This window comes from Lemur catta, chromosome 18, assembly GCF_020740605.2.
Source record: "Lemur catta isolate mLemCat1 chromosome 18, mLemCat1.pri, whole genome shotgun sequence".
Classification (NCBI taxonomy): Eukaryota; Metazoa; Chordata; class Mammalia; order Primates; family Lemuridae; genus Lemur; species Lemur catta.
This window is the reverse complement of record NC_059145.1, coordinates 8,943,078-8,966,508: the sequence shown is the minus strand read 5'-3', so window position 1 is coordinate 8,966,508 and position 23,431 is coordinate 8,943,078. Positions and strand designations below refer to the sequence as shown.

Sequence of the window (23,431 nt, the reverse complement as noted above, 5' to 3'; positions counted from 1 at the left end):
TCTCAGCATTTACCCCAGTTAGTCTTTCTTTTACTCTTTCTCTTCAGTTCTGAACTCCTAAGTCCTTTGCCTGCGTTAACTTGCTTTAGATTGTAAGACTAACTTACATAGTCCCAATTACATGAACGTTTCACTGTATTTCTTAGTATTCTTTGCTTAGAGTTTATCTCTTGATTTTCCAATAACTCCTACTTGTTTCTTCTAATGGCTATCACTTGTCTCTCTTACATTTTTTTTATGTTCCCCACATTTCTTCTTTCCACATTATCTGCTGTAGCAAGATTGAAATAACATGCTGTTGGAGAAGAGTAAAAAGAATTTTTAGCCACATTCAGGTTATTAGCAGCAGCTCCTCTTTCTTCACGTATACTTAAAGGGACCAAAGAGCCATTTAAACTCTTATTTGCTACACATACTAGTCCATGTACACCTGTGAGTCAGCAGGACAGGTATTATTATTAAACAATATTTTTATTATAAAGATGAGAAAACTGAGATTTTGAGGCATTACGTAAAATTGCCTAAGCCAGTTGGCAGCAGTGCCAGGATTCATAGAAATTTGGAGCAGGAAGAAATACAATGAAGATTTTACTTGGAGGAATTTAGAGTCATCTATGTAAAGTGATTTTTCTGAGATCATCATACTATTAATAATTGAATTGTAGGCTAGAATTCAAGTTTTCTGACTCCTAATGTAGTACTTTTTCTGAACATACATTTCTTCTGACGTAAAAAGCTGTACGTCATGTACATCTGCAGTGTTTTTACTTGAGATATTTGCATTTGGGTTGGAGATGGAAGATAAGCATATAATGCTGCTGCCACATTAGTTCTCAAAACAAGTTGGTCATGTAGATAAAATGCATTCACATATTTATTGCATTTTGGAGTGTTCTGTGATTTAAAAATGGAGGGTAAAAATCATCATACCAAAATTTTAAAACCTGCCAATATTATTTCTCCTTTTATTATTTTGTAAAGTAATTAAAAAGAGAAACTGAAGAAGTAGAAGTATTTAAGAAGAAATTCAATTCACATGCATAACAAATTTTTCAATAATCAGGTCCAGAAATTGAATCTTAAAATTATTGGCTTTTTTTAACCCTTGTTGAGATTTTTTTCTGAATTTTTTTTTTCTTAACTGAGTTAAATTTATTCATTTATTGGCCTAGTAAAGATTTTTTTAGTGCTTCATGTTCTGTATGTCTGTTAATTTTTATTATTTAGTAGAATAAATTTAAGAATAGTAGATTAGGCTAAAGATACTGATTTAAGAATATATCTTAGATGCTTGTGTTTTTTAGTGAGTCCTAGTTGAAGGGTTATTGCTTTCAAAAGGAAATTTAGTTGTTTGTGGCTTCTGGCTAGTTGGAGTTTAGACAACAGATTTGTTGTGGCAGGATCTTTTATTTAGTAAGTGAGAAAAAAATTCTTACAATTTTCTAACAATACTGTGTGAACAAACTGATACCAAAACTTCTGAACAAGAAACTAGGCCTAGGATATGAGGATTCTGGTGAGGAATTTTATTTTTTTATTTTTATTTTTTTTTTGAGACAGGGTTTGTGGTGTTATCATAGCTCACAGTAACCTCAAACTCCTGGGCTCAAGCAATCCTTCTGCCTCTGCCTTCCCAGTAGCTGGAACTACAGGTGCACACCACCATACCCACTTAATTTTTTCTTTTAGTTAGAGACGGGGTCTTGCTCTTGCACAGGCTGGTCTCAAAACTCCTGAGCTCAAGCAATCCTTCCAAAGTGCTAGGATTGATTACAGGCGTGAACCATCATGCTTGGGCCCAGTATATTTTTAAATTGGATTCTAAATTAGTAAATTGTGGCCAGTAAGATGAAAATAATCATGGACCCTTCTAGTAAGATCTGAAGTAACATTGTTGCCCTTTAGGAAGGTGGGTATCATTACTGTTTAAGCTACATTTTATTTATGTCAGCCTAAATGAGAATAGATTTTTTCTTTTTTCCTCTAATAGATGTCAATATTTAACATATTGAGTTTTATATAATTTCTTTCTCTCTCTCTCTCTCTCTCTCTTTTTTTTTTTTTGTAAAGACAGAGTTTCACTCTGTCACCCGGGCTAGAGTACAGTGGTATCATGGTAGCTCACTGTAACCTCAAACTATGGGCTCAAGGGATCCTCCTGCCTCAGCATCCTAAATAGCTGGGACTACAATGGAGCACCACCTCACCTGGCTAAGTGTTCTATTTTTTATAGGGACAGGTCAGGTTTTGTTGCTCGGGCTGGTCTGGAACTCTTGGCCTCAAGCGATCCTACCGCCTGGGCCTCCCAAAGTGCTAGAATTACAGACATGAGCTACGGCGCCTGGCCTAATTTCAAAAATATATAAAATATACCTTTCTGGCCCTGAATTAGTAAGTGTACATATTTGTCTTTTATTTTGAAATCTCCTAATTGAGTGATAGATTTCAGAGCCTCAAAAGGTTTTCTTATGAGTAAGGAAAATAAGCATATGTATATAACTTACTGTTAATATGCTTGGAGAAGTATGTTTATAAAAGTAAAAATGCTTTTTTATTTAAAATTTAATGATGGTGATAGGTATTGTAAAGCCAAAGCAATTAAAAGCAAAAGGACATTTTGAGAAAATGGCTTGTTCTTATATAACTAAATATATACTGTTTACTTGTATTTTGTCAGATTCTGAAATTAAGGAAGAGAGATTTGGAGTTCTGATGATTTATGGAGAGAGTTAATCAGAGATTGCTCCTTGGCTGAGTTGCTGTCTGCATAGGCTGTTAACAATTGTTTCTCTGGCAGCAGATCTTGTTCATCAGGATTGCATCATTTCTGGGAGAATGGCCAAGGTCCACAGCCTCAGCACAAAGACTGTCTGAAGCATATGAGGCCTGTTCTCTTTCTGAAGCGGCACTCCTCTTCCTGCCAGTCCTCTTCACAGGATTACTGAAGCAGACTTGTTCTGAATTTCTTTCATTGGATTGGCTATTTATTGGACTCTTGTCTCCCAGCTGCTTCCGGCTCACCTGTCTGATGCAGTTTCTTCTTCTGAAATCTCTATTGGAATTATTCTTAAAACACTTTTTGTCTTCTCTGAGAGTGACCACACAGATCTTACAGGTCTTGTGTTTTCAGCAGTTCATGTAGAGAAGAGACTGTCAGAATCATAATACAGAGACTATTGACCATTTCTGAACTTAATTAAACAGATAGGGTAAATAAAAAACATTGTTGCTGTATTCTATATAACATCCTTTTCCCTGGAAGCTGTATGTAAATAGTAACTCCTCAAAAGAGTGCTCGGTGCCCTAAGACAGGCTGATTCTGTTTCTGAATCCAAGAATTTACTAGTGTTCCTAGACTCTGATGGATTGTTCTGGAAATAGTTAATAAGTAATTGAAATTCTAATGCGTTCATTTCCCCCTACTGTGTACTCACATACTTATTCCTTCTTTTCCTCTTGTTCTTTATTTTTGCTGTTGCTGCTTCTTAATTTACTTTATTCCTTCCTTCCTTTTACTGTTACTTTCATACTTTTTGTTTTTATAATTTTGTGTATGCTCTTCCAAACTATTTCTTAAGAATAGTTTATTTTTAAAAATAGTTTATTTTTAAAAAATAGTTTTTTAAAAATTGGGAATCATAAAACATCAACATAAATAAAGTACATGGCCCTCTAATGCTTGGTAACTGGAATCCCATAAATAACTCTTTTCATGTTTATGATATATTAACTTTTTATGTGTTAATAACTCATTCTGACTAATGTTAAATTTGACTTTTTGGAGAAAACACTGAAAACTTAAAGGCAACTGATTATTTTTTCCCAAAAGTCCTGAGGGACCTATTTTATTTCCTTTTTGGAGGATAGAAAATTAATTTTAACTCTTTTTGGCCGGGTGTGGTGGCTCACACCTATAATCCTTAGCACTCTTGGAGGCTGAGGTGGGAGGATTGCTTCAGCTCAGGAATTCGAGAACAGCCTGAGCAACAGTGAGACCCTGTCCCTACTAAAAATAGAGTATAGTGGTACGCACCTGTTGTCCCAGCTACTCAGGAGACTGAGACAGGAGGATCACGTGATCCCGGGAATTTGAGGCTGAGCTATGATGACGCCATTGCACTCTACCCAGGGCAACAGAGTGAGACTTTGTCTCCCCCTAAAAAACCAAAAAACCTTTTTTTTTTTTTTTAAAAGCATGTTTCCATTAGGAGTTGACCACAAATAGAACTGACTCTCTTTTATCACTCTTTTTCTGTAGGACAAGAGGATAGATGGCATGAAATGAGGGGGAAGAAAGGAGTAATGTAGATGATGGTAGGCCCTTGTCTGGCTGGAGAGTAAATTTGACATTTGATTAAAGAAATGCCTCTGAATTTGGGAAGGGTTCAGTGGAAAAGAGAAGCACCTCATAAGAGAGGGAAAGTTAGCCAATAATATAAGTATTTGCCACTTCGTAAGTCAAATAAAGATAATTTCCTTCCTTACCCTTTATTTGCTTTTTGACTTTACATGAAAATAGGATATAAAGATCAAAGGACAAAAATTTAGTACTGGATGGAACATAGGATGGTAAAAAAGGCACTATACAGAAATGAAACAAAATTACCATAAATATATCTGTAGCACTCCATTCTGTGTGTTCATCAGTGTTATATCGTCTATACTAATTTGTATCTCAACTTTTTCTAGGTCTTCAGAGCTACTGGCAGATAATTTTGGGGCACTTCATATTCAGAGGTCTATATAAAGGTGACTGACCCAAATAAATCCTTTTAATTTCTTTTTTGCATTTTAATGAATACAGAAATCATATTGTGGTAGTGGTGATCATAATTTACTCAAGCAAATATTTCTTGAACCTTCTATATGTGTGAGGCATGGTTCCAGCCATTGGAAATATAGCAGAGAATAGAACAGACAAAAATCCCCATCTTTATAGTTTATATTTTGGTAGGAAAAAGCAGACAAAAATGTAAACAAGTAAAATGTATCTTGAAATTGTTCCACCTAGAGTCAGAGTTCATTCTTACCACATTCTCCAGGACACATCTCCAAACTATGTGATAAATTAAAATAACTGGTATAAATATCAAGCTTGTTAAACTATCCTAGGAGTTACCCTAGGAGTCTGTTGTTGTTGTCTTGGTTTATGAAACTAGAATATTACAGTAATATATTGCATATGGTTATAGGAAGAACCTGTTAAAGGTTCTTCAGTTAACGTTTTAATAGCTACATTTTACACAGTTATTGAGGGAAGGAGCTATTCTCAGGATTCTATGAGAAGTATGGATTTATTATCAGAATTTGAATTAAGCATCATTGTTATGAAGGCATTATTTAGAATGAGGTGGCCAAGCTAACCTATTATGATTGCTTTCAGAAGAGTGAAAGGGTCGTATAAAACTAGACAGGAGGCCGGGTGTGGTGGCTCATGCCTGTAATCCTAGCACTCTGGGAGGCCGAGTTGGGAGGGTCGCTCGAGGTCAGGAGTTCGAGACCAGCCTGAGCAAGAGCAAGACCCCGTCTGTACTAAAAAATAGAAAGAAATTAACTGGACAACTAAAAATATATAGAAAAAACTAGCCGGGCATGGTGACACATGCCTGTAGTCCCAGCTACTCGGGAGGCTGAGGCAGAAGGATCACTTGAGCCCAGGAGTTTAAGGTTGCTGTGAGCTAGGCTGATGCCATGGCACTCCAGCCTGGGCAACAGAGTGAGACTGTGTCTCAAAATAAAAAAAACAAAATAAAACTAGACAAAAGGAAAATGGAAGAATTTATGAAAGAGAAATTCATATTTAACCACTTAATATTTCTTAAAGTTATTTATCAACTATCCAAAATAGCTGGCTTGGGACTTCTTTAAGGAATGTGGAAATCATTTATTCATTCATTAAGGAGATACTGTCTGAAGTAACTTTTCGATCTTTTCATTTTAAAAATTGCTCTAGGAAAGAATATCAACTATCAACATTTTTTATGGGCATATAATAGTAATGGCTGTAACAAAGGGTTTTTAATGGTGTTGAGTGACTTTTTTTTTTTAATTCCTTTACTGAAAATATAACCCATGATTCAGATTCCTTTTACTATTCAGGGGTGGTAGGATCATTATGAGACTTTATTCTGATTATCTTGTTAGGCAGCTTCTGGGCTTTTTAAAAGAAAATGTGAATTGTATGGTGATACTAAAATTAAAGAAAGAATTGTAGCCAGAAGCACCCAGTATTTAACTATGCCCTTTTGGGCTTACATGATAAGTGGTCTCTGTTTTATCATTTGCAGATGTTACTCCAATTTCCCAAAGGCTTGAAAGATGTACTGCCAAAATCTGTTTGGATATGTTATTAGGGAAAGGAAACATTTAAGTGTAAGGTTGGCCCAAAGGCAGAAAGTTGTGTCAGTCACTTTGCTTTTATGAGCTGTGAGGAAGCAGTAAATAAGAAGATTGGGCCTCCTTTGCATTTTAGTCTTCAGTCTAGCTGTAGGTCACCTCCAGTTGGGTAGGAACAGATGTATTGTCAAACCAGATTTGGAGAGACTTAGGTCCATGGGTAAGATCTTGTTTTTCAAGCCTAGAACCACGGTAAACTGCTTAGCTTATAGCTGTTCTGACATTCTAAATGAATGACATAAAAGTAGTGTACTATCTTTATGCATTCCTCAAAATCTTTACCTAATTCACTCTTTGCAGTTAGTTTTCTGATCCACATTAATCTACTTTTATATCAAAATAAGATTCAAGCATCTCAAGCCATGTACCATTTAAAATTTACATTAAACCCCTGATTCAATCAATATTGTGTACTTTTCATTACATTTAGATTTTTTTTTTTTTTTTTTTTTCTTTGAGACAGTGTGTCACTCTGTTGCCCGGGCTAGAGTGCCGTGGCGCCAGCCTAGCTCACAGCAACCTCAAACACCTGGGCTCCAGCAATCCTTCTGCCTCAGCCTCCCGAGTAGCTGGGACTACAGGCATGAGCCACCATGCCCAGCTAATTTTTTCATATATATTTTTAGCTGTCCATATAATTTCTTTCTATTTTTAGTAGAGATGAGGTCTTGCTCTTGCTCAGGCTGGTCTCGAACTCCTGAGCTCAAATGATCCACCCGCCTCGGCCTCCCAGAGTGCTAGGATTACAGGCGTGAGCCACCGAGCCCGGCCTAGATTTTTTTAGTATTAAGAATTGTTCGATTTTTTTTTTTTTTTTGGAGGTAGGGGAACGCCCACCGCCCTACTGCTCCCCCTATTCTACTGTCTTATTTGTCTGTCTTTTTACGAATCAATGTATCAGTCATGACTCTTTGTAGTCTTTTTTCTTTTTTCTTTTTCTTTTTCTTTTTTTTTTTTTTGGCAAAAATCTTTATTAACGTGGTCTTTGACATTCATGTTGACTTTATTCCCTCCCACATAAAATGCTTCTGGTTTCATCCTTTTAATTTGTTTTACATTAATATGAAATCAATAGTGTAAAATTATGCATCATATAACTTTTTCCCTTTCTACCATACCTCCAAATATCTGAAGCCACTTTTGCTTTTTTTTTTTGACACGTCAGTGGTTTGTGAGTCTTTCCGTCCCCAAATGACACTGGTTTATGGTCACCAAGTTAAGTTCTCCTCACTGCTTTTCCATATAAGATTCTCTAATCTTTGTGATGAAACTGTTCTCTTTGTGATTTAGTGGTGTGTTTTGTGTAGACTATTTTTTTAGAGCTGTGTTAGGTTCACAGCAAAATTGAGCCAAAGGTGCAGAGATTTCCCGCATACCCTCTGTACCCACATGTGCACAGCCTCTCTGTGGTTTATGTTTTTGTTCATATGTAGCAGTATATATTACCTTACAAATACAATTGTTAAGGTAACTGCATCTTCCCCCAAAATGATAGTTAAAATAAAATTGTTTAAAAGAAGGAAGAGAGTGTTCTGTGACAAAAGACAATAAGAAACGGCTGTATCCAATCAAATGTAAATAACAATTGATCTCTTTTAATTTGGAAGAAATAACATTATTGACTACTTGTAAAACTGCATTTATTTATGACCAAAAAAAAGTTTAAATGAAGACCTTGAATTTTTAAAGAATTTAGGTAAACTATGATATTTCTAATAACCATCCTATATCTTAAAACTTGTTTGCTATGCTAGAAAATTTTGTTTCATGGGCAATTGTAAAATGGGGAAAATGTGCTTATTAGTGAGCTGGGGGAAGGATATTGCTTTCCCTTGGACTGAAAAGAAAAAAAAAACATCAAAAAGTAAACATAATGTTTTGTCACCTCACTTTGTAGAACATTAATGAAATGCGTAGTAAATATGGGATAATATGGCTGTACTTGTGTTATAATTATCCCTTAAAAAGCCTTGTTCCAGAAAAACAAAAATGGCATTTAGGATAAATTTTAAGAACTGTCTGATACTAGGTATTTTACTAGATATTTTCATTTTTTATGGCAGGTTTCCTCATGTCCATAACATGTTGGCTGAGGCTGTGCAGCTCACCCCCACTCTCAGAGTGGTCAGTCTCCATTAATTGGACCCCGTGATTTCCACTCTCTGCTGTGTTGGACGTCATGAGCATTGCAATCCCTCTGGGAGTCACCACATCAGATACATCATACTCAGATATGGCTGCTGGATCAGAGTAAGTGCTACTTCTTAGGTAGTAGGTACATTACCAGTTTGTGTGGAGACAACTTTATTATGGGTAGCTAATAAGATATGTGTAGTATTTTCTTAACCAAAACCTATCCCACTGTAAATGACATTAGACCTTTCCCTTTTCCCCTATAGAAGCTGGAGGACAAAAGGAATTAGAAGGGGGAGGAAAAGGGCTTTCAGGGGGGTTCTGGGTAAATGATGAATAGAATCAAAGTAGGGATTACATTTTCATTTGTTTTGATGGGTGGGGAAGATTAAAGTAGGTGTCACTACCTGCTTCTTTTAGAGTTAATGATTATTCTGATGGAGGGAGATAAGGAGGTGTTCTTTCCAACTGATTTTCCTCGAAGGCCTCTTCCTATGTACTTCCCATTGTTCTAGCTTAAAGGGGCTGAATCTTTATATGGGCAAGTTACTTAGATCTTTTGATATTTGGGATAGAAAACATGGAGAGCAGTGTCATCTGTTTTTTATAATATTCATTGCCTAGAAAGAGGACCTTCAAAATCAGTGGTACCAAACTTTTTTTTCAGCTAAGCACAGCTTTAGGAATTCAGAGTTTGTCGAAAAGCCTAATCCCTAAAATAATACTCTCAATTCTTGAAGAATTTAAATGCCAAATGACAATGAAGGTAGGCCTTCATTATACAATTTATATATTATTCAGTTTTAAAATTTTTAGCCTTTTGTATCCCTTCTCTTTTAAGTTGTCCAAGATTCCCCCTGCTCACAGATTCCCCCTCTTGTCCTTTTACCTCCCTTGTACCCAATCTTCCTTGCTTACAGAAAGGAAGTGGAAGCCCCCTACCTTTCAAGACGAAGTGGCACTACACCAGGATGTGAAAGTCCAGCGAAAGAGACCCAAGGGGCCTAGGGGGCAGCACACCCCCAGAAGCCAAGTCTATTCCAGGCAGTACCAGGGATTAGGGTCTGGGCTGGAAAAATCCTGGTGTTTTGAATATGTTCAGGTCCAGTTCAGACTCTTGATCCCACAGCCACTTCTTGAGTGAGGTGGGTGTTGCTCTAATTCCCCTGTTTCTCTTGCCATTTTCACGGTCCCTGGGAATTCTTTCCCCTTCAGCAAAGCAAAGCAACTGTACCAGAATTCTGGGTCGAACGACATCCCTGATTAATAGTGGATTTCTTCCTTAAAACTGAGAATATTATTAAAGAGCATGTTTATTTCTTCATAAAGCCACCTACTATAACTTATCTGTTTACTGAGTTCCTTAAAGAGGAAGACTTAAAGCTACCCTAAGAAGTAGTATGTAATATTCTGGGGTAGTCTAGAATGGAAAGCAGTTTGGGGGCTTATTCCCATATAAAAAGGAAGGAGGGTGGGGGATGGGGCATGGTGAATTGTTTTCCTTCTAGAGCTTTTTTTCTTGTTTTCTTTGTTGTTATTTTTTTGCATGCCAAAGAGATTTAGTTATGCCAATGGCTGAGAATTTTGATTTACAGCTATTTCCCCAAATAAAGTATTTAAAAGTCTTCCTGCATTAGTATGTAGCCCAGTTGTATAGCGTGTATGGATTTTTATTAAGTCAGCTACTAACTTGCTACTATATGGATTAACCAATAAACTATGTAGATAGACAGCATTAACATTTATCAGAAATTTCAACAAAGGTTAAACCATTAAGTTTGTTATTTGTAGATAAGAAAAAGATCCAAAGTAGTTATTCTTACAACTGATATTTTTCTCAAAGTATAGAGATGACTGCCTATAAATGTTGCTAGGGAATCCAGGACTTATTACAGAAACAAAAATACTTCTGGTCTACAAATTTGACCACAGTGTCTAAGCACCAGCATATTTTAGGATTTCCTGAAACACTTTCATCCATAATCTCCAGAGAGATTTCTGATAACTGTAGTCACAACTAATTACACAGTTATTCCCTTAGTATTCCTACAAAGGGAGAGAATGTCAATAACCAGTTTATATACCATTCTGTTAAATTATGACTGATATTTGTTAATGTTTCATTGTGCCTATACGCACTGTTCTAGGCACTTTAAGCTTAAACCTGGTATTAAGTGCAGCATACTCATCTAAGTAAAAGACCTAGACCTTACTTCATGGGATTTTAAATCTGATGGCAATATGCAATATGCATTTTAAAAAATATTTATGAAAAACCTGTAGATGTAACAAAGAAGCAAAGATTTTTCTGAATTTCCAACTCTACCATAACAGAATTTCAGGAATTTTCCAAGAGGTGGCATGATAGCAGGTTGCATATTGTCCTTAGAACACAATTGGTGGCATATATCTATTGTGAGCCTGGTTTCTGTGTATGTGCCCAACCTTCATAGCAATTCAACTATAGGAGAAAAAAGGGTGTAATTACATCTGCATAAAGTACTTGGCTAATAAAGAGATGTAATTCCAATACTCCAAATTTTTAATCCATATTTTAAAATACAGATAACAACTGATATATATGTCAAGGAAAATATTCTAGGAAATTCTATAGTTTACCTGTCAGCATCTTACTATGAATTTAATCAATAACCAATATGGAAATTGGAAAGTTTCTTCTTCAAAAGATATGAGTTTAAATTTTAGATTTGGCATGCATAGCAATATATTAGATGCTGTGCTTGACAAGAAAGTATTGTGTAGTGTGATGGCCTATTAACCTCCACAATATACATTTTATTTTTATTCCCTAGACTTGCACATGAAGTGCATATGTTCATATTTACCCGTTTGGAGATGGGTAAGATACAACCAACATAGCTCCATCTCCATGGCCATCTTTTATTTCATGCAACTTTCCTTTTTCCCCCGTCCAAAAAAAAAAAAATCCATTCCTAATAAACAGCTGTCATGTTTCACCCCATGTGTTCAGTCGTACAAAGTCTCCTATATAAAATATGTACAGCTCTTTGAAATACTTGCTTATCTAGTAATGTACCTAGTAAATTAACAATGTATAAATGTATTATTTTCTTTTAACTGTCCATCATAGAAACTTAATTATACCTTCATTTTATTAATGCTTGTCTGCCTTTGGTTTCATTTAGGAAACCTCACCTGTTTCCTAATACTCAGAGATGATTGCCTCTCAGTGAGCCATATTCAGATCATCTTTTTCTCAAGAATACTGACCTGCATTCTTGATGTGCCCCCCGCAATACCCATCTTACAGACACTCTTAAATAATAAAATGCATGCATCTCACTAACAGAGTATACTTTCCTCTGTCTAAAGTTCTTCTTCACCTAGAAATTACCTTTGCTGTTATTAATAAGATCCCTTCTCACAGTTTTGGAGCATATAACTGGGTGAGTTGGATACATGTCTCAGAATTTTCTCTTATCCCTCACTTCTCAACTGACATTGCACAATGTTGAACTGCACACTTTATTCCTGCCGAGTACTATATACTGTATATCTTTAAGCAGGAAAAGTGTCTGTTATTTGAGGCAAACAGTATACATTATTTGATTCCCTAGAAGACCCACTCTCTCAGGTTGAGTTACACTAGTCCTTAGAGTTTCTAATTTGTGACTCTTCTAATTAATATAAATTACAGTAATACACTATTCAATTCTGCAAGATCATAAAATTACATTTTTTATTTATCTTTCAAAATTCCCCCAAACCTAACCAGGTAACAGTCAGAGTTGAAGTTCCTTCTTCCTTTATCCTTTGCCACCTATGCCTTTTTTAAAATCAAGTAGAGGCTTATATTAAGTTTCTGAATTTGAATACATTTATAATTCTTCCATAATTAATAAATTCTGCTTGAATAGTTTGTTTTCCACTCAGTGAGGGTATAAAAAGATAGTAAACCAAGCTTCTCACTAAGCCTGGTTAATAAGAGTCTCAAATTTTCTTTAAAGATAAAATATTATCCTGGTTTCCAAACCAAGAGCAAGAAGAAAGAGTATACATAGGCTTTGAAGACAGACAGACTTTGTTTCAAATTCTGGCTCTGTCAGTATGTGACCTTGGGGAAGTCAAGTAGTCTTACCACCTCAACTTCCCCCACTTTAAAATGGGGTGCTATTTGCCAGGTTTAGTGGTTATATAAATTAAAGAATATATATATAAAGCACCTAGCAAATAATAGGTGATCCAAAATGATAGGTGTTGCTACTGTTATTGTCACTAGACTAATACAATTTTCGAGCTCAGTTTTGATTATTTTGAAATTCTTTGGTATTACCATGCAGCTGTTAAGTAATTGTGTCCTTGATATGCTTGCATGTCATTGGTTGATGAGGAATTATTACTCTAATATTTAAAAGGTGTTTGGGGGTTCATCAAGATGAGAGGTGTGATAAATATAAGATGCCATTGTTTTTACCTGTACTTTCTTCAGGGTATCCTGTCTTGGTAGTGAATGGAAGAGGGCCTGGTCCCTGGGGCAGTGCAGAAGGCACTTTCATCATCTCACTCACTGCAAATGTCATGTGAGGTTTCATGGAAGTATTAAGAGATCCAATTAAGAAGAATAGTTCTGAGTCTAAACCAGCCCAGAGTGGCTTCTCTAGGGGAAACTCCCCGCTCAGCTGGTACGTTTGTGTTTGTCATTAGGGACACCTTGTATCCCAGGTACCTGCCTTGAGACATCTGCCTGTACTGGCTTCATGTTACACACAAATCCACATTTAACACTCCTGCTGTTATTTATAGGCTTAGTTATGTTAATCAGATTGTTTCACTGAGTTCTTTCTCTTATTCTAGTGGCTGGTGGTTATGTAAAGAGGAGGGATTAGAATGGGAAGTAAAGTGTTAGCTTAAGGGAAGATTAGGTGTTATGCTATCATGCGTTGCTTTTCGCCTTTGTGCAGCCCTGAATCTGTGGAGGCTAGTCCAGCAGTTAATGAGAAGAGCGTGTATTCCACTCATAATTATGGGACCACTCAGAGGCATGGGTGTCGAGGACTGCCTTATGCTGTGAGTATGCATTTGTTTCTCTCCAGAGCAGTGATCTTCCTGGAGTGTAATCCATTCTTATACATTGTGACTTTCTTGAAATGTTTATATGCAGCATGACGAAGTTGCCCCTTTTGCACTTCCCTGCCTCCAGCGGACGTCTAGCCCTGCATCATTGTTCTTGTTTTTATGTCCCAGTTGACCTTGGCATTTTGTTTTATCACTTTCCTGGTTGAAGCCAAAAAACAAAGGGTACTACTTTCTTCTTTCTTTCCATATGTACCATACTTTAGGGGAGAGAGGGGCCAGTGTTTGGACACTGTTGATTTAAAAAATCTTATTTTCAGGATCATAATTACGGAGCCCCTCCTCCTCCGACACCTCCTGCTTCTCCCCCTGTCCAGACGATCATCCCTCGTTCTGACCTGAATGGCCTGCCGTCGCCCGTAGAGGAACGCTGTGGAGACAGCCCGAACTCTGAAGGAGAGACTGTTCCTACCTGGTGTCCTTGTGGTCTTTCTCAGGATGGCTTCCTTCTCAACTGTGACAAGTGCAGGTAAGATCCCGTTCCATCTAAATTCAAGTCTGGGTTGCTGGGATTAGGGTTTCTTACTAGTAGGGAAAAGCTCAAAGTATTCTTTCTTGTGTTTGTTAATGTAGATGATTCCTTAGTGCTCCTTGGCTCGAATTCTCTGCACTAGGTGAGAATTGCTGACAACAAGGAATGAGAGATTGATGTTAAAGCTATTGAATTTGATATGAAATTTAATGTCCTGGAAACATTTGGTAGGTGGGAGGGAGGGGGTAGAATATGCAGAGACACTTCGCCCATGTGTGCTATGATATGTTGCATGCTGTTGGAAGGACTACTTTAAGTTTATTTTCCCTCTTTAGGGGAATGAGCAGGGGGAAGGTTATTAGACTTCATCGGCGGAAGCAGGACAACATATCAGGTGAGCAGAAGATGGATTAGGCCCATATTTTGACATATAAATATTTTGTGATTTACATGTTCAGTTCAAGAACCCTTCTTATGAGTTTCAGTGTTCCCCAGCTCTTTTCATAAAAAGAGGTAGAAGTCCTCTCAAGACTACTGTATAGTTTTCTTGTAGTAAACTAAATTTTATCTGGAAATGTTAGCCCTGTAGCAATCAAGGTATTCCTTGTGAACACACAAAAAAATGGATTCCTTTTTTAAAAATTAGCCATCTCAGATTGTTACAGATTAAGGCAAAGGAGTTTAGGGACGGAATATGAGGTTAGAAACAGATACAATGCAGAACAGGGTTTATATGCTTAATGCCAATAATATAGATAGTATCTTATTTTCATAAGAAAGATGGGTATTTATGTTGCTTTACAGATAAGAGAGTTAATAATGGAAGTAATGACTTAACTGGACATGAGGCACACCTAAAGAAATAAGCTGCTTTTAACATACTTTCAGGCTCTTAGTGCCTGAACTGTGAAATCGGCTTTTTTCAGGTGGGGATAGCAGTGCAACAGAAAGCTGGGATGAGGAGCTTTCTCCTTCCACTGTGTTGTATACAGCAACACAGCACACACCTACAAGCATCACCTTAACTGTTAGAAGAACCAAACCCAAGAAGCGGAAAAAGAGTCCAGAAAAGGGTCGTGCAGCACCAAAGACGAAGAAAATTAAGGTATGAAGGGTAAAAATATCTTAAATAGCAATGTGTCTGGAATAGCTCAAATTTTGGAGCAAGAATACACCAAAATTCATATAAGACATTTGATCCAGATGTTTGAAGGGCCACTTTTGCTCTACTTGCAAAAATCAGCTAATTGTGTTATATATGTATAGACCAACCTCTCTTCTGCCACACCATATCATCACCACTGGCTCCAACTTTCTTCTCAGGCCCCCATCCCAGGTATGCCTATATGTGTTGCAGCCTCAAGTCTAGGGTTCCACTATCCTTACAGTATCCCCGCCTCTCAACCCCAAAGCACAGCCTGAAATTCTTGTCCTGGTTACATGCCTCATGTCTTTGGGTTGATTGTTGTTCCTTGTTTCAAAAAACAAAAATCAGGAAACATCTCTTGAATGATCTAGGCTTCCTCAGTGTCATGGTCACTTTCCTGTATTCTCGGCACAAAAGTCTCCGGGAGAAACCTCTTCTGGTTTGTGTTCTTTCTTCCCCATCACAGCAACTCTGTTGCTTCTAGGTGACTTGCCCACCCCTTGTTAAGGGGATTGGTCTTTGTTTCCTTCTTAGTTTCAAAACTGGTAAATCTGCAACCTTACTTAAAGTTTTTTATTTACCTTTTCTCTTAGTACCAGGGGTGCATATAGGATTTAAGTGATGCATGCTCTTCCCTGTTAATTACTTTTTAGCTCCACAATAGAAAGTATTAAAATTAGTCTCAGAGTTCATTGGCTTTGAGCTTACCCCTATTCTTGATAATAGTTTGGGGAATTCTACTGTATTTGTTACCTAGAGAAAAGGGGACCGAATAGAACACTAGCTTGTGCCTTAGTTTTAGTCTCAGATAGGTATAACTGTCATTCTTGGTACCAAGTTTTGTTTGTTCTACTTGTTTTCCTCTTTGGGATAGGCATTTCGAGAGGGATCCCGGAAGTCCTTGCGGATGAAGGTAAGGGGTAATCTATTGTGATCTTGCATTTTGGTCAGCTTCTTTCCTGACACTGATGGTCTGGGAATCTTGGACTCTGCTTTTCATTAGTTTGTAGTTGTTGCCATTCAGTTATTCATAGAGCTTTTCTCCAAAGTAGATTTTCTTGGCCATTTTCTGAAATATTTTCCCTTTCTATGATCCACTTTCATTTATTGGTTTTTCATTAGCTGCTTTTCTGTGGGGTAAGTGACGTTTGCCAAACAAAATGAGGCTGATGTGTCCTGTCACTGCTACTGTGCTCAACCTTGGAGTAAGGTTTTTCTGATGATAATAATATGGGAGGATCTCTTGTGCAACCACCCTAGTACCGTGTGGGCTTTGTCAGTTGGAAGTATAAATCTTATCATCAGGAAAGTTGCGTTATTGATAGGAATTAACTGTTTTCTCTTGGCATACCTATTTGGAGGAGAAGACTTGGAAAATGGTAGTGTGTTTCTTTTCTTCAGTTATCAAATAATGAAGCTTAGGAGGCATGATTTTGTAAAGAGCTTGGAGAATAGTGTACAGTGGTTTAAAAGAACTTCTAGGTGCTGGTTGATTAAAAACAGAGTTTGCCAAAAGGAGATTTGATTATAGTGTCTAGGTATCATCCTTTACCTGTGTATGGATAGGTACAGCATACCTCCCAAGTCATGACTTACAGCTTCAAAGCATTTAATTAGAAATAAGTTCTAGTTTAATTTTGTAAGTATTTATATTCCTAAATGTGTAAATAGGACCTTTTCTTAGAGGGACCCTTAAATAGACTTTGGAGGCAGCCATAATCCTGATCCTGGCTGCTAGGCCCCTTTCTCTTATCAGCCAACTATTGTAACTTACCTCCAGAAGTTTGAGATCTTTTTGAAGCTATAGAGTGGCTCTCCCAGAAAACATGTAAACCCCAAACTTTGCTTACAGTTTCAAGAAGTTGACAGCCTCACAGGTGTGTTAAAATTTAGACAGAAAAGAAAAATATTACAGGTGATTCTGCTGGAGTAAAAAAAAATTCTTAAAAAAGAAATGAAAAATACAAATTGTTTTGTGTCTCATCTTAATAACTTTAAATCGAGTTATAAATTTTGTTCTCAGAATTAGTAGTAAGAACTCCCCCAAAGATCCAACTGGGAGCCATAAGAGTGGGAAAATTTTATCATTTGTATTTCTAATCCCAAAGCCAAGAGCTTCCCTCCTGGAGACTTAATTCTAAACCCAGGGTTTCTCAGCCTTGACACTGTTGAAATTTTGGATCAAATAATTCTGTGTTATGAAGAGGACTGTCCTTTGCATTGGTCTAGCAACAGGTTATTTGTTGTCTACCCACTAGGTGCCAGTAACACACATTCGATTGTGGTAATCAAAAATGCACTTAGATATTACCAAATGTCTCTTGAGGGGAAAATTGCCCTTTATTCAGAACTGCCTTAAACCCACTGAAGTGAAGTCTCCAGTGCCCTGACTCACACTGATATCAGTGAACAGTTGCTAATACTGTGGCAAAGGCTTCCAGAATACAATAAGTTTATCAGGTCATAAGTTTAGTGATCACTGCTGGATACTTAAAGCTGGAAATGCTGTTTGGGCACCCCTAATCCTTAGTCTGTAAGCACCCTTCAGTCTAAGGTTTTACTCAATTCTTTTGCTCAACTGCTATTGACAACATCAAGCAGCAGATGATATTTATTCTATTCTCAGTGTTGACCTTAGGTATTTCTTAGACCCCTTTGTTTATTGTTTAGTCTTTTGGACTATAATGAGAAATATAGAAAAGAATGGTGTTAATTTTTGTCCTCCATTTTCCTATTCCTTGGGGAAAGGATGATAGACAACAATCAGTCAAGAATAGTGAAATAAAAGTGGTGAAAGAAAGCCGTTGTTAAAATAGACATCAGTGTTTACTATACCATTCGTGGAAAGTATATTTAATTTTGTTTTGCCTGTTTTTACAAGTTTAGTGTGGACATGGATTTTTTTTAAGTAGCTTGGTACTACAGTGTCTTCCTTCTAATCATCACTAGCATGACATCATCACTATCAGTGTTTGTTTTGTTTCTGATGGCACCTTATAAATCTTGAACACGATGGAGGAGAACATGTGTTAGGCTTAAGTTGTGTCTCTGTAGGTCAAGCACTGTCTGTTTAGGATGCTGTTTCTGACATGTAATAGTCTTTTCTCAGTACTGTCCCCATAGAGGGCAATGGTTTTCCTAGAGGAGTATTATAGCAAAGTACCTCTTAAACATTTTCTATATTCTTCCTACCTCTCCCCTCACTTCCTCTCTTCAGATTATTTAGAATGTGACGATTCAAATTGCTGAAAACAGTGTGTTAGAACGACTCCAAATATGTTTTATATTTAGATTATGATTTGATTGATTGATTGGGATCACAGGTATATTGAAAATGAACATGTATTAATTTAAAATGAAAATAAGAAGTGACACAAAAACAATCATGCTCCTAGAAAGTAGTAAAACCAGTTTGCGTTAGCACAGGTGTTCAATAAGTATTGAAATTTTAAGCAGTTTGATGCTTTGAGGTCTCTACCATTCATTTTTATGAAGACTTTCTTATGAACTTGATGTCAATCTTTTGATAAGAACAAAATTGATTTTTATGACTTAAAAATGGTCATTAATATCAGTAATGGGATGGAACTATGATCCATATTAATTTCTCACTGAATAAATGGAGAAACTGAGCTTCCTCATTTAATGAAGTTATCCAAGGTCTCACCTCTCATTGGTAACAAAACTATGACAGAAGCCAGATGCCCTGACTCCCAGTCCATTACTCTCATGTCATACCAACTGCCAAGTGAAAACAAATTTTCTCTGGAAGCTCAGCTTGTTGCCCCTCCCCTCCCCCACCCCCGTTGTTTATGCATGGACTCTGCTAACCTACCTGACCTTTGTTCTCTACAGAATTCTCCCTCTGAAGCACAGAATTTAGATGAGAATACGACTGAAGGCTGGGAAAATCGGATAAGACTATGGACTGATCAGTATGAAGAAGCTTTTGCTAATCAGTACAGTGCAGATGTACAGAACGCCCTTGAACAACATCTACATTCTAGCAAAGAATTTGTGGGCAAACCAACAATTTTAGACACTATTAATAAGACTGAATTGGCCTGTAATAATACAGTTATTGGTTCCCAAATGCAGGTAAGGACCAAAGGGTTGAAGACTCTATGTAAGTAGTTGAGATTTTAAAAACCAAGGAAGGAGGGCAGGGATTGGAATTACTGTTTCTTCCAAATGTACAAGGCCTTAGAATAACAAATTAGCCAGCTGTTGATCATCTTTAACCAAAAGTAGGTTATATTAACTGGAAACTGTCTGGATATATATTTTTTAACTATCTTTATTAATCAAAAATAGATGAATTAGGGTGGGAAATTTTATACAACCTCAAGAATTATGTAAGATTTATAAAAAGCTAAACGTGTTCTTTCTTGTTCTTATATTAGACATAGAGCCACTAAAATCTTAATCATGTATTTTTCTTTGATCTTTTCTTGCCTTTTCTGGGGTGGTAGGTTCACTAGATGGAGCATGTTTTCTAGAAAAATTGAGCTTATATTATTCAAAATTATCTGATCATTGATCTAAATAACATAGATAAAATCTGAAACTATTGGTGACATTTTTTAAATTATGAAATATTTTTTGTGTCTGTCTACTAAGCTGCTATTGCTGTTGTTTAATGTTACTACTCTGGTTTTATTCAGTTACAGCTGGGAAGAGTTACTCGTGTTCAGAAGCACCGGAAGATCTTGAGGGCCGCAAGAGATTTGGCTTTAGACACTCTTATAATAGAGTATCGTGGGAAAGTCATGTTACGACAGCAATTTGAGGTCAATGGGCATTTCTTCAAAAAGTAAGAACATCATTCATTGAGCAGTGAGGGCTAATGTGGACCTGGCTGGCCAGTGTTGTTATAAAAATCATCCTGTTTGATAGGATGCTCTTGGGGAAAAGATTACAACTCAGATAAGCTCATGCCTGTCTACTGTTTGTAGAGAAGTGCAAATAAATCTGCAGATTGTTTAATGTATAAAGTGGTGATGACTCCTTTCCAAAGCCAAGCATTTCTTGCTTTGTGTTTGTTCTTTAATCAAAAGCAGACAAGCATGTGATGTTTTCCAAGTTTAGGCATTGCAAAGGACTGCTGCCTCTTCTGTCAGCATATGCTTTATATTTGGAGTCATGGGGTGGCCTTGTTGCTTGTGTTGAGAATTACAGGAATTTTAATTATATCCCTAGACCATACCCTTTTGTGCTCTTCTACTCAAAATTCAATGGTGTAGAGATGTGTGTGGATGCCCGTACTTTCGGTAATGATGCTCGGTTCATCAGAAGATCATGTACACCAAATGCAGAGGTAAGATATCCGTAGCAACTTCCTTTTGAATGGAACCACCAAAAGGACAAGCTTACTGAAGGAAGCAGTCTGAAAACTTCACCCAGATAAAGGTCTGTAGAAAATAGTTGTGATCTTTCTTTATGAGAGATAAAAAACAAGAGTAACGGTGCTTTTATACTGACAGACTAGGAGGCAAAAGAATGAATTTTCTTTAGAGAAGGCAGAAATGAAAAAAAAAAGTCCGTATTAGCTAAGGAAAAAGAAACTGGATAAGAAGTCAGTGAAGTTTTATCAAAGAAATTGCCTTTTGGTGGAAGTAAATGTCATTAGGACTAACTAAGCTATTTGGTTGCAGTTTTTTAGATTTTAGGAAATAGTGTTCTGTGAGAGAATCTAGACATTTTTAGAATTCATTGCTCGGCATATGTAACCACATCAGATGAAACAAGAAAATCCTCACAGCCTTACTTACAGGCTAAGGAATTTTAATTCTCTGGTTCAACTGGAAACAGCTGTAAGGTGTAAAGCAGAGATTTTACCCTGATTTCTAACATCTCAAGGTTTCTCCACTTATTTCAAGAAGTATTATAAACTTTGAGACCATTACTATATAGTAGTTTCGGATGAAACAATGGCATTAAATAACAGACTTCTATAACTCTAAATGGATAGAAATTATTTGGTTAAAAGGTTTTTTCTCTCTTATGAAAAGTTCATGGTCTTCATGATAATTCTAACCATAAGCCTTATTCATGCAGGTGCGGCACATGATTGCAGATGGGATGATTCACCTGTGTATCTATGCTGTGTCTGCCATCACCAAGGATGCTGAGGTCACCATAGCATTTGATTATGAGTACAGTAACTGGTAAGACCTCAAAAACCTTTCCTAACATGAATGTTTTTGTCTTTCATATTAAGCTGTTCAGCTCTATTTAAAGTCAGCTTTTGTTTCTTGCCCTTTCCTTTTACTTAATCTTTTCATCAATAATGTATTGTCTGCCTAGAAATTGTGAAGGAAAAATCAGACTTAAGATGGTTTTTTTTAGAGATACAGGTACACTGTATAATACTGTTCACAAGTGTCCCTGACAAAGGTGTTTGGACGTATGACTCTTTAGCAAGAATAGCAAAAGAGATATATGTGAGAAATTGCAGTAGCATCTGCTGTTATGCACAGAGCACTTCTGCCAGGGTCCATCTAGGATGAGAATTTAAAGATTCGCCCCCACCCTAAATGTATATAATTTTTTTGTCAATTATACCTTTATAAAGCTGAGGGAGAGATTTAAAGATTCACTTCATCCAATCAAACCATGTGTTCTAGCTGTGTATGACAGTGCAGAAAAACAGAGATGGCAAGTCATAAATGAATATGTGATAGGTTTTATAAAGTAAAAGTGCTTTTTCTCCCTTGGTTATTTTGGCAAAATAGAGTTTTATGTAATAAAGTGATGTTTGGCTCAGGTATAAGAAGAAAAGATATTCTGCTTAATTCGGCAAGGAAAAGAAAGAAGAAAGGTATTAATAATAAGTAGTGAATAAGTAGCTAAAAATGAGGACATGGTGACAGTGGGCTCAAGATAAGTATGGCCACTTTAACCTTTCCATCACTGGTTCACTGCCTGCTAAATAGCCTAACAATTCGTAGGAACATTGAGTTTAGTAGGAGCTTTCTTTCCTTTCCACTGACTGTATGTAGTAGTAGAGTTGGGGTTATACAGAGAAACACAGAATATTGAAATGACTCTCTAATATTTCTATTTAACTTATTCAAAGATAATATTAGAGTAAATCACTATGCTAATATTTCAAGGTAATGAATGGATAATGTAACTGAATTTCAAGGGTACTGAGACAGGCACTTTTGATTATTTCTTTGGAGCAGTAATTATAAAGTGGACTGTGCATGTCACAAGGGAAACCGGAATTGCCCTATACAGAAAAGGAATCCCAATGCTGCAGAACTGCCACTCTCACCTCCTCCAAGCCTACCCACCATTGGAGCAGAGACCAGACGTAGAAAAGCACGACGGAAAGAGCTAGAGATGGAGCAGCAAAATGAGGCTCCAGAGGAGAATAATGACCAGCAACCACAAGAAGTTCCAGAAAAAGTAACTGTATCCAGTGATCATGAGGTAATCTCACCTGGTCAAATGATGACCTTGTGGTATTGATCCTCCAAAGGAAGAGGATCCCAGGTTGCCACATGATGTTTTAGGTAGGGAAGCTATGGTAACCCTTAATGCCCTTTATACTAATGTGCGTGTGCATTCATTAATTTTGTTTTTGTTTTATAATGGCAAGAACATCGTTTCAGCAACTTTCCAGATTTTAGTCCAGAGAATAGGGGTTATTGTGTGTTTACTATGTGACCTCACATGAGTAACCCTTTAAAGCATTAGAAATTGTTTCTAGAGAGTTTTAAGCTACCAGACAGAATAAAACAGGGAGATTGGTTTTTCCCAGAGCTTAAGAATATAGCTGAATATTGCCTCTGTCTTAAAGGAAGTAGACAATCCAGAAGAAAAACCAGAAGAAGAAAAGGAAGAGGTTATGGATGACCAGGAGAACCCAGCTCATAGCAGGAGGGTAAGCACCATCTAACATCCCTTTGTCCCTTGTGATTCCTGCTACCTGCAGCATGTGAACCCTTTCTTTTCTCCTGACTTTGTATCTCATATATTTTTTGTAGAAGTTATAATTTGGGCTTTTCCATAAAATAGATTTCATTATAATTTTTAAATTTCTTTTTCTGCACACACAGAGTAGTTGTCTAGTGACTAGTATCTATTGGTGGTTTTAAGAGGTTCTTTCTAATAATCTGGTTTCCAAAAATCTGGCTGGTCAAAACCAAAATATGTTGGGA

The 23,431-nt window shown here is 36.8% G+C and overlaps 1 protein-coding gene across 21 annotated transcripts in view; it reads left to right on the top strand.

Moving 5' to 3' along the window:
• The window catches only part of SETD5 (SET domain containing 5), a 92,963-nt gene that overhangs the window by 25,603 nt on the left and 43,929 nt on the right, over positions 1 to 23,431 (top strand). For 4 of the 21 annotated variants that reach the window (XM_045530872.1, XM_045530851.1, XM_045530859.1 and 1 more), the window contains exons 2-16: positions 4,690 to 4,749; positions 8,460 to 8,646; positions 9,450 to 9,674; positions 13,001 to 13,193; positions 13,473 to 13,578; positions 13,905 to 14,113; positions 14,452 to 14,510; positions 15,043 to 15,221; positions 16,138 to 16,176; positions 19,119 to 19,361; positions 19,928 to 20,076; positions 20,463 to 20,580; positions 21,321 to 21,430; positions 22,448 to 22,700; positions 23,071 to 23,154. In XM_045530872.1, coding sequence (XP_045386828.1) covers positions 13,102 to 13,193; positions 13,473 to 13,578; positions 13,905 to 14,113; positions 14,452 to 14,510; positions 15,043 to 15,221; positions 16,138 to 16,176; positions 19,119 to 19,361; positions 19,928 to 20,076; positions 20,463 to 20,580; positions 21,321 to 21,430; positions 22,448 to 22,700; positions 23,071 to 23,154 — 1,641 coding nt within the window. In that variant the 5' untranslated portion in view covers positions 4,690 to 4,749; positions 8,460 to 8,646; positions 9,450 to 9,674; positions 13,001 to 13,101. Of the gene's footprint in view, positions 1 to 4,689; positions 4,750 to 8,459; positions 8,647 to 9,449; positions 9,675 to 13,000; positions 13,194 to 13,472; positions 13,579 to 13,904; positions 14,114 to 14,217; positions 14,344 to 14,451; positions 14,511 to 15,042; positions 15,222 to 16,137; positions 16,177 to 19,118; positions 19,362 to 19,927; positions 20,077 to 20,462; positions 20,581 to 21,320; positions 21,431 to 22,447; positions 22,701 to 23,070; positions 23,155 to 23,431 lie in introns of those variants that run through there. The other 17 variants (XM_045530861.1, XM_045530854.1, XM_045530863.1 and 14 more) reach the window with 15 other exon arrangements.